Source organism: Cucurbita pepo, chromosome 12, assembly GCF_057944985.1.
Source record: "Cucurbita pepo subsp. pepo isolate OVF chromosome 12, ASM5794498v1, whole genome shotgun sequence".
NCBI lineage: Eukaryota > Viridiplantae > Streptophyta > Magnoliopsida > Cucurbitales > Cucurbitaceae > Cucurbita > Cucurbita pepo.
Genome location: NC_141809.1, coordinates 13,341,156 through 13,352,476, shown reverse-complemented (window position 1 = coordinate 13,352,476; position 11,321 = coordinate 13,341,156). Strand labels below are relative to the sequence as shown.

At 36.7% G+C, this 11,321-nt stretch overlaps 2 protein-coding genes across 3 annotated transcripts; both read left to right on the top strand.

Moving 5' to 3' along the window:
• The first annotated feature begins 517 nt into the window (after positions 1–517).
• Positions 518–4,471, top strand: LOC111807674 (uncharacterized). Of its 2 annotated transcripts, none has more exons than XM_023693497.2 (3): positions 518–818; positions 1,339–1,697; positions 2,458–4,471. In XM_023693497.2, the coding sequence occupies exons 1-3, from the start codon at positions 608–610 to the stop codon at positions 4,360–4,362; spliced, it is 2,475 nt and encodes an 824-aa protein (XP_023549265.2). In that variant the 5' UTR covers positions 518–607; the 3' UTR covers positions 4,363–4,471. The 2 variants fall into 2 exon arrangements, with proteins under 2 accessions (XP_023549265.2, XP_023549266.2); XM_023693498.2 differs by having other exon boundaries at positions 678–818; positions 1,290–1,697.
• Positions 4,472–5,010: 539 nt separating this feature from the next.
• LOC111807658 (actin-related protein 7) lies at positions 5,011–10,646 on the top strand. The gene is made up of 7 exons (XM_023693470.2): positions 5,011–5,262; positions 5,666–5,881; positions 6,515–6,656; positions 7,382–7,626; positions 9,172–9,355; positions 9,834–9,901; positions 10,181–10,646. The coding sequence occupies exons 1-7, from the start codon at positions 5,185–5,187 to the stop codon at positions 10,331–10,333; spliced, it is 1,086 nt and encodes a 361-aa protein (XP_023549238.1). The 5' UTR covers positions 5,011–5,184; the 3' UTR covers positions 10,334–10,646.
• Positions 10,647–11,321: the final 675 nt, after the last annotated feature.

Here is an 11,321-nt window from a genome sequence, read left to right as displayed (position 1 = left end):
AGTAAACTATTAAAAGATCATAGATTCAAATCTCTGTCTTTTATGAATTAGAGATTCGAACCTCTGACCTCTTCTATAACTTACTAACATCTTTAACCAATTGAACTATACTCAAGTTGATATTATTTTTTGTTATTTATATTATATTAAAGAGATAGTTCATAAATATATTATTTTTTTAAAAAGTCACAAATATTTTATAGTTACCATTTTTATATTATATTTTAATTTTAAAATTTAAAATTTAATTTGGATAATTCCAGTTAATTTATTATTATTATTATTTTTTATAGTTAATATTGGTTATTTCACCTCTCTAAATTTTGGAAATATACTGGAAATTTATTTTTTTTAATTTTGTAATGGTAATTTTCTAATTTTAATTCATATTTTTTTTAACAAAATTTAAATAATAATAACTTTTATGAAATAAAAGAAACAGAGACATTTTTAGAAAATCAACGATAAACTAACTAAAATATAAAACGTATAATTTAAGATAAAAATAAATAAATCAGTTTGCTTGAGAAATACGAACCCAAATCTGAACTCCTCTCTTGTTGCTCTCTGAGATTCTCTCTTCATACCATCGGAAAAATTTGCCGCCATGGGTTCACAGAACGACGGCGATGTTAGTTGCAGTCCTTCATGGAGCCCCGACGCAAACTGGACGGTCGCCGGTGGCTGTTTGGAGAATACAGTCGTCTATGAATCGTTCTACTCTCCGATCGACGAGGAGGAGACGGTCGAATTTGGCCCCAAGTCGCCTCTTGTTCTGTGCCGTCCCTCACTGGAGTCTGGTCCATGCGAGATCACTCGTGAGTTCTGAAGTCCCCTCTCTCATCTGATTGTTTGGTTTGATATTGTGTTTTGAGTGGTTTCAAGTGTTTGAGTTCCGCGGAGGTTTCTCGAAAAAATTAGGATCATAGAATGATACTACGAAAATTGCATTAAGAAACGATAGGTTTTTCATTCATTTATGTAGGTTGTTTCACCTTCTGTTTTATTTTTGCAAGAAAGTGACTATCAACGACAATCTTAGGGCTGTAAGACTAAGTATAGAATTGGTGATTATAAGTCAAGATTAGTGGTGGCTTAAAGCTATCTGATTTGATTTAGTTATCAAAGACCGGAATAGTGATCCTTTTCATGGTATAACAGTTTCCGGTTACTGGCAGTTGGATGAACTTGGCAATTTATTGTTTATCGAGTCACTTGTCAGTTTTTTTCCAGCTTGTTTGCTCCCATATTTTAATTAAAAATTGAGTTGGCCACATTGAGCATTTCAGATTTTCAGTGATGCCTCTTGAAGGGGTAACTAAAGATCATGGTTTGCAGTTCGTTTTGCGGAAAAGCACGAGATCCGGCAGGTTTATGTTAGAAGCACCGCTCGAGTCTATGAGATGTACTGCGTTACCTCTTCTCAAAATGAAAATGAATATTTGTGTACTGTCCGTTGTGGTGCTGCTTTGAGAGACGAAGAAGTGCTTCACACAAATGGTTTTGATGATGAGTCTGCATGTAGAAATGGGTCTAATGGAGTTGTGACTGAAGCCAATTCACAACGTGGCTGTAACTCGAACACGAATGAAGATGACTGGGTTGAAGTTAAAGCTCCCGATGGCCCAGCCCTCGATTGTAAAAACAATTCTTCTATAACCACGTCTGGTGGAGACTCATTGAGGATGATTAAGCAGGTGTGTTACATTGATCTCACTTATATTTCATTGACAAAAAGCTCATTCTATCCTTTCCATATGTTATTTGGATTCTCATTATGCAATGGCGTTCTCTCCTTAAGGTTCCCAGATCTTAGTTTTCCAACCATTTTAATAAGCGATCGATCTGAAATGTAAGGTTAACTGGTGCGTACTTGGATTAATCTCAATTGACAATAGTTGACCTTGCAACATTTTCCCACTGATTACTGACTAATTCATGGTTGTTGAATTGGAATATTTTATTTGAAGATAGTAACGTAGATGACCAAAGTGTTTATTTAAGAATGTGCCATTAGCTCCTAGATGTGTTGAGTCCCCTAAATCTTGTAAGGGATGTGTAACGCTCAAGCCCACCGCTAGCAGATATTGTCCTCTTTGAGATTTCCCTTTTAGGCTTACCCTCAAGGTTTTTAAAATGTGTCTGTTAAGGTGAGGTTTTCACACTCTTATAAAGGGTGGTTCGTTCTCCTCCCCAACCGATGTGGGATCTTGCATGATGTTACCATTGGACATAAAATGTCAATGCTTGGTGATATTTGATACGTGTTTCTTTTTAGTTGCATTCCATTTATTAATGTTCACATTGCTGGAAACTAATTGTGTACATGGATGAATTCTACCAAGGAAAGGAAGGAAGGTTTAAATTTAAATTGCAAAGTAGTAGGAAAAGGTCAAGATATATAAACTTCTAAATTTGTTTGTATGAATTCTTTATTGATGAAGCATTTTTTCCCAGGACTTTTATGAGGCTACAGCAGAAATAACGGATGCAAATCCTTGCACGTCTCTTACAATCCGTCTTCTTTCACTTCAGAATAAAAGTATTGTATTTGTAGATGAAATCTATGTGTTTGCCAATCCCGTTGATTTAGAGGAAGAGAGCCCACTGAAGAACTCAGCTCAAAGTTCTCAAAGTTCTTTGATGTCCATGCTTGTCCCAACCCTTCTGCAGTTATCTAAAACTACTGAAAGTAGTAAGAGCAATGGTAGCCGTAATTCTAATGAGGAGGGAATTCATATATTAGCCAAGATTGGGTCAAATGCTCTCGATTCAACTGATAGTGTAACTGGACTTGAGCAGGAAGGAAAATGTTGTGTAACCGTTGATGAAGAAGTGAAATTTCATGAAGAAAAAGAGTGTGACAGATCTGTACGTCAGCCAGAGGTGCATCTACAAGTTCCTGTTACAGAGAGAATGCACGATGAACCACTTCGTCGTATTGAAAACGTTTTGGGTCAGCTTGTTTCTCGAATGGACAGAATAGAGAATTGTTTTTTAAGGTTTGAAGAAAATATGCTAAAACCCATTAACAGCATTGAAGGGAGGCTTAAGCAGGTTGAGCAGCAACTTGATGTTGTAACTAAGACGTCACATGGTTCAGAATGGCCATCTTGCTACAGAATGTCTGCTCCGAGCTTTTCTGCTATCGAGTCAGCTTCTAACTCGTTCTATAACAGTGGAAACGATCATCCCAGTTGTGGACCGGATCAAAAGGAACTACGTTCAGGTACATCACCCATTGCACTTGATGTATCCAGCTCAGGGGGTTCGTCACTGTTGCGTCCAAGTCTTGTGGTAACTGCTCCTGAGTTTTCAAACGTTGATGATTATGATCAGGGGAATGTTGTGATTGCTGCTGCTGAGTTTTCAAATGAAAATGATGACAGCCAAGAGAATCGAACCCTGGAGGTTGCGGTGGATTCGTCAAAGAGTAAACCAAAGCCATCAATCGATGATGTATTAGCATCTGCTCTCGCTCAGTTCACGTTATCATCGTCTTCAATCAGCATTCCAGAACATTCAAAAACTGCAACTGTTAGATCTCCAGACCTTTCAAATGAAGATGGAAACAATCACAAGAAATCTTTGTCATGGGACCTGTCTGAAACTAGAATAGATCATATAAGCTGTTCCGAAGAAATGGATAACACACAATGCACAGCAAATTCTGCTTCACCCTCTCTGTCTTCTACCAATTGCAGGAATTCGAGCCCTTCCCGGCATGATTATTATTCCAAAATTGCTGATGGAGACGACAAACCAGTTCTCATGAGCCGGGAACGCAAGTATGAGAGCGCCGATGGTGGTCTCGGAGTTGCTTTAGATGAACAAATGGAGGAACTTGGAAATGTGGAAGTTATTGATGAAACAAGTGAAGATTGTCTTTCAGAGAAGAGGATTCCCATCCACACTCTTCATCATCAACCCGAAAACGACGCAGATAGAACCAATGCCAACACCGATACAAAAGGAAGCTGCGACATAGACATAGTACACGACGTTCTCGGATTTTCTCGTGACACGTCCATTGTGAACTTCGAGATTCCAATCCTGGATGTAAGCTTCACCTCCATTGCAGATTCATGTTCTGACAATACCCTCAAAGACCTTCTGGGGGACATGGCCGAATCGAGTTATAGAGCTCGTAATCCAAAGGAACGTGACGATGTTACTCCCAATGGCGAGCAACGTGATCTCATTTTGGTTGAGGAAGAAGGTCAGGAGAATGCTAGCTCAACAAATGGCCCTATATCGGTTGATATGAACTACTATACCATCATGAGCGACCCTGTAATTGGTGATGGTGAAAATCTGCGGGATTACTGCAACAATAATACAGTCATCTGGAGTCTTATATGATTAATTTCTGGTATATTTCTTATATGGTGGATGTGGGATTGTGTGTATTTGTAAATAAATCTTTTTTAGCCCCCAAGTATTTTAACTCGATTTGCTTATTTTTTCCTAATTTCTTTGTTAATTTTTAATAAGAAATAGTTTTTTTTTGGGTGGTATTTTTTAAGTTTTTAAAAAAATTTAGTGATATTTTTTAAGTCTTTAATTTCTTTTAAAAAATATTATTGAAATTTTAGAAAGTTTAAGCATATTTTTAAAAGTTTTAAGAGTATTTTCAAAATTGAACTTTTTTCATCCAGGGATTGCAGACCGACTATAAAACCCTATTCAATAAGTGGAACGCAGCGCAACCGAACGTGAGCCGCTATACCGAATCCTCCATTTCCTCGGTAAAGGGCTTTTTTTTTTATTCATTGATTTTTTTTTGGGTGTTTTTGAGATTTTTTTTTATAAAAAAGTTATTTTTGAGATAAAAGTTGAAAGTTGATGTATTTTTATTAATTTAATAATGTTGGAAAAATTAAAATATACTTTGGGTTATATGGAAATTTGTTGTTGTTGTTGTTGTTTTTTTTTTTTCTTTTAAATGAAAATGAGAAAATATTGGAAATTTATTAAACGATAATTCCAATATAATTTGAAAATAGGGAGAGAAAATGAATTAAACCGCGCAACGCAAAACATAAGAAACTTTCGACCGCGAGATGAGTGTGGAGAATTGAAATTCGGCTTTCCGGCGGAGGCTGTGCCGCATCTCGAAGCTTTTCTTGTAGCGAGTTGAAGGAAAAGATCTGATTTCATCTGAAGAAGAGAAGGAAGAAGCAAATGGAAGCCGCCGTGGTCGACCCTGGCTCCAAGCTTCTCAAAGCCGGACCTGCCATACCGGATCAGGCTCCCTCTATGGTATTTTGCTTCAACTGCTTTTCTTTTTTTTCTTTTTTTCTTTTCTATCTGCCTGGATTTGTATTCCACCGCTGCGAACAGTTGAATGCAAATTCTGCATTTCAATTGTCGACGATTATTGAAAAGTGTTTAAATTAATAGCTATTTCCCTGAGAAACCATTTGCAAAGGGCTTTTTCTTTTTCTTCAAGAGACTAGCGGAATGGTGTGAGAAGGTTGTTCTGAATTGAAGCTGAGTACTCCTTGGTTCTTGGTTAGGTTAGGGAAGTCGTAAGCTGAGGGTTGTAAACATAGAGTTTCATACTACTTTACATTGGAAATGATTTTTTCTTTTTAATTGGAAAACGGTTTTTAGTTGGGGATTTTTCTCTTAATTCTTCTTAATTTCTCTCCACATGTCTCAGATAATTCCTACCCACATGAAACGAATGCCTGAGGATGGATCAGTAACTGAGAATTCACAATTTGAGGACGTGACTGTTGATCCGGTTGTCCGGGGGTTCATTAAGGATTGGGATGCTATGGAGGATTTGTTGCACCATGTTTTATATACTGGACTTGGATGGGAAATTGGCAATGAAGGACAGATATTGTTTACAGATCCACTTTCTACCCCCAAGGTCGGTCTCAGTTAATTTCACTATTTATTACTCAAAAGCAAATAATGGTATTCTTTTCATTAAGAATCAGTGGCTTCAGCTTTCTACCAATTCTTTGCATCATTACTATATATTTTCCGCTGATTTGAATAAGTGATTTTTCTAAAGGTAGTGTTAGATGCGAGATGATACCATTCGTAGTTATAACCTAATTTTGTTATGTATTTATTGTCTATTCAAATCCTCCAAAGGCTTCTATTTTCGTGTGAGGTAAACGATCATCTCTCTAGGCCTGTGATTGATCCATATAGGCCAACAATAGACAATACCTCCCCCTTGAACATGGCTAACAAATTTCATTGGACTCTTCTCTACTCTTGAAAGCGCAAGTTTTCTCAGAATTTTAAATTTTAATGGTAGTTCACTTAGAATTCTTTTGGTTATGGAGGACCCAACTGCCACAATTAGTATGCGTCATATAGCAAGAGTAATTTTGAACATGTGGACCATCTATGCAAAGGTGGTGAAGAAAGAGCGTCAATTGATAGAAAAATACTTGCTTCCCCTTGGGGTTATACTGTACTCGAAAGAAATACATACACGTGTGCATGTTTTCTTCTCTTCAAGGAAAATGAGAGACATTCTGTTTTCCAGGCTATCAGAGAACAGTTGGTGCAATTGATGTTTGAGACATTCAACATCTCAGGATTTTATGCATCTGAACAAGCTGTATTGTCACTTTATGCTGTAGGGCGTATATCGGGATGCACTGTTGATATTGGACATGGGAAAATAGGTACATGACCCACATCTGAACAGATCCTTACTAGAGCTTATGGCCTGTATTTTTTGTCAAATATTTATCAACTTCTGTGGAATTCATATCCTTGCTTTTTTAAATGAATAGTTTTGCCAATGGATGTTCGAATTTATTTATATAATATTCAAAGCAAGGTATTAACTTGTTCCTTAGATAGAAGGATATAAAGATGGAGATCATGCATTAATATCTTTTAAAATTATAACTTACGAACATTACCTAGTTTGGGTTAGTTGGTTGGTTATAATGTTTTGTAGTCATGCAAATAGGAAATGCAATGTTGTACCTGTTACTCATAGCTACATTAAATAAACAAGGTAGGTCCTGTGAGCATGTTCAAATAAAAAAATTTAGAGGCAGTGGTCATTTTGACACATGAGTATAATGATGAACAGGGTATGAGGTGGCTTTATGATTAAATTCTCAGCCTAGCAACAGATTCTCAGGTTAATTTGGCTCCTGTACTGGCTCATCATGTTGGACTTGTCTTGTTCCTTATTATTTCCTCAGAAAGACACATAATTTCTTACAAGGCACCCTTCCAAATTTTTATATCACTAAACAGCTTTCGTTTACCTTTACTTGAAAGTTCCAAGATGTGGTTTAAAAATATCATCTCTAATATTTTTCTTTAACCATTTCAAGCTTTCAATACAAGAAGCATAATTATTGTCTATATTGCCTTTTGGCTTCATGACCAGATATTGCACCAGTAATCGAAGGAGCTGTTCATCACATTGCGTCACGAAGACTTGAAATTGGAGGCATTGATTTGACAAGGTTGCTTGCACAAGAACTTGGAAAATCTCACCCAATGGTGAATATCAGCACAGCTGATGTTGAGAAAATAAAAGAATTGTATACTTGTTGTGCTGAAGACGAGTTGGCTTATTCAAAAATTGGAGATTCATGTCAGCTCGAAACACACACCCTTCCCGATGGGCAGGTTTGTATTTGGATTTACATCTCAATAATTGTTGTTTTACTAGACCCAAGTATGTCTTTATGCATGTGCTAACAGTAACTGATTGTTGAGCTGATTTAGTTGGGGGTAGAAAGCAAAAGAGGGGGCTGTGTATATGCTGAGTTGAGTTGCAAGTGGCAACAGCTTATTAAGAAAAATTAAGTAAAATTTCTATGCAGGCTTAGGCTTATTAGGCTTGTGTATGTGGTGGTTCTACTCGCAGCATCTTGTGAAGACGTATGAAGTAAAATATCTAACCAGGCCTTGGCTTATCAGGCCGTGAGGGTGTATGCTTAGAGAGTTGCTTGGACTAACCGTTCTTTCCTAAATGTTTCAGATTTACTCTGCAAAGTTCCAATTTCTCAAGTCATCACATTCAGTCTCACAAGTACCATGTTAATTCTAATAATGGGAATCCTAATAATTAAATGACTTACTGCTTGGATATGAATGAGGAACATGAAGATGGACGACTCTAGCAAATATTATAGAAGAATAGGGGAACGGTACATGTATTTCAAATCATTGTGTCTCCTTTCTCCTTTGATGATTAAAATGCAACCTAAGAAGCACATGTGCAATAACAAGTCGAGGATACGACACAACATGGACACAATGACATGTCATTTTGAAAAAAGCTTGGACACAAACATGACAATTACACCTTTATTAAATATACTTTTTTTTAGAATTTATTTCATTTTTATACTGAAAGGAAATTCAAAGTCTATTAGTAAAAGCTTGGACACAAACATGACAATTACACCTTTATTAAATATACTTTTTTTAGAATTTATTTCATTTTTATACTGAAAGGAAATTCAAAGTCTATTAGTTTATGTGTTTATAGTATTTCATTCTATTTATGTGTTTATTTGTTTAACAAAGTAGGTTCAAGTGTTTTATACGCTGACTAATGTTGGACTCATATTCACTTTATACAACTAGTATCAAACACATGTTTATTGGGCTAACAAATGTTTCATATGTGTCCAAGTGACAGATATGGACACATTAACCAAACTAAAGTGTCTATGCTTCTTAGGTTGCAACTAATTGTTTTCTATTTAATATTTTGCCTCATTGCCTTCTACTGTCGTGAATCGTGTCTGGATTGAGTGTCTGTGAATAATCATTTCGCGGAAGATTTTAAAGTGTTTGTCCTTTTTTTTTTTCTTTTGAGTAAAAAAGTCTAGGGTTGGGGAACCCCTAAACCCAAGAGAAGGAAGTAAAGTCTATTTTGCTTTTTAAAAGAAGCTTATAGATGAAGAATACTTGGATCGTATGATAACCAGACATTTGAAATGAGTACATACATGATTTTGAAACACTCAATCAACCACTTAAACTTATTGCTTTAATTATCTTGCCTATCTGTTGTCTGGTTTCAACTCCACGTAATTGCCTTATAGACTTATAGTTTCCTCTATCCTCTGTATTGCATTTTCCCCTCAACTACGTGAAGTCTTCAAATTATGATCTCTATTAATTAGTCCTCTCTATATAACGTTTGGCCATTGATTTTAGGTAATAACAATTGGAAAAGAGAGGTATACTGTCGGTGAGGCACTATTCCGGCCACAAATTTTGGGTTTGGACATGCAAGGAATTGTCGAGCAGCTTGTTCAGACTATTTCAACCGTGTCCTCCGATAACCACCGGCAGCTACTGGAAAACACTGTTCTATGCGGAGGCACATCTTCAATGACTGGTAATAATTGACATTAGCCTTTTCTCCCTTTTCTAGAGTTACATTGTTTTACCTTTTCAGTTCTCTTAAATATTAAATGTAAAAACTAGTAACCCAGGACTTCTGTTTAGTATTCGAAGCTAGGGCCTTTGTTTTCAAGAATTTTTTTTCAAGTGTAGAGCTTTCTATGTTAACATTTAAAGGGAACAGATCCATTTACCACGTAGCGATGGGTCGTGTCAAAACTACTCCTTATGATTATTTATGTGAACGGCACGGTATACCTGCTAACTTTCTGAATGAAGCTAATGAAATTGATGATGTGAACTCTTCTTTAGTCATTATTCCGAGTTGCTGATATTTCTACTGTGTTTACAATTTACCATTACTTTGGGAGGGCATTGAGCTCTGTCCATGCTATGTGTTTGTTTTGTTTTATTCTTGAAGAAAGCTATTCCTGTATATTACCTTACAGTCGGTAGTTTGTTACCTTGTGCAGGATTTGAAGAAAGATTTCAGAAAGAAGCAAGTCTCTGTTCATCTGCTGTTCGTCCTGCTCTTGTGAAGGTAATATAATCCCTGACGAAATAGAAGGAAACAAATTTGAGATTGTTTGCCTGGATTAATGACAAGCAAACTACACGAAAGGCATACCGCAGCTCCTGAACCTTTACAGTCGAGCATATTCAATCCTGAACCTCTTCTTTTCCACCAGACCGCTCGTGCCCGCCCCCATAACCACACGGGCTCGCACTTGCTGCTCTTGCTTTTTCGAATTATATGCTCGAGTTATATGAAGCTTTCACTCCTACAATTACTTATTCGAAACGTTCATTCCTTTTGCAGGCTCCAGAATATATGCCAGAGAATTTGTCCTTGTATTCAGCATGGATTGGAGGTGCTATACTTGCCAAGGTTGTCTTCCCCCAAAATCAGCATATAACCAAGGCAGACTATGATGAAAATGGGCCTTCGATTGTTCATCGGAAGTGCTTCTAATGACCTTCTCTAATATAAATCTTGCAGTATTTATCTATCGTCCCACTTTTAGAACATTATACTTTTAGAACATTATATCGATGTATAATGGTAGGAAACTAGTTAAGTACTATGGGGGCTTGATAGTTGTAAGAGTATGGATGTGTATTTACCCTAAGTTTTAGTCATCACATCTATTAATTATGCGACTTTATAGGATTGTATTCTGTTATTGTAAGTCATCTTTAACAATATCATGCTAGGGATGAGATTTTGGATCCTTTCATCTAGAACTTGAATGAATGCTCTCTGTCTCTCTCTGTTTCTGTGTGTTTGTCTGTATCTTCTTTGATATCTGTTACAAAAGAGTTCAAGTCAATGCTAAAAGCATGGAGTAGTTCTTTTGTAATGAAAAAGACTCGTAACAGCTAAAACTGATTGTTCTTAGATATTGTCTTCTTTGGCCTGTTACGTATTACTGTCGGTCTGATGGTTTTAGGTCTCATGGTTTTAAAATGCACTATGGAGAGGTTTTCATATCTTTATAAAAAATGTTTTGTTCTCCTCTCCAATTGTGGGATTTCAATCCACCCATCCTTTGGGGCTAGTGTCCTCGGCTGACATGTTGTCCGGTGTCTGGCTTTTGTACAATTTGTAAGAGTCAAAATCCACCGTTAGCAGATATTGTCCGCGTTGTCCTATTACATATCGTCGTCAACCTTGTAGTTTTAAAACTCGTATGCTAATGAGAGGTTTCCACACCGCCACACCGTCAGGTGTCTGGCTCTAATATCATTTGTAACTGCTCAAACTCACCGTTAGCAGATATTGTCTGCTTTGACTTGTTACATATCACTATTAGCCTTACGATTTTAAGACGTGCGACTCGTTACATATCGTCATCAGCCTTATAGTTTTAAAACGCGTTTGTTAATGAAAAGTTTTCACACCAGCACATTGCCTGATATCTGACTTTGTAATAGCTCAAACTCACCATTAATCGATATTG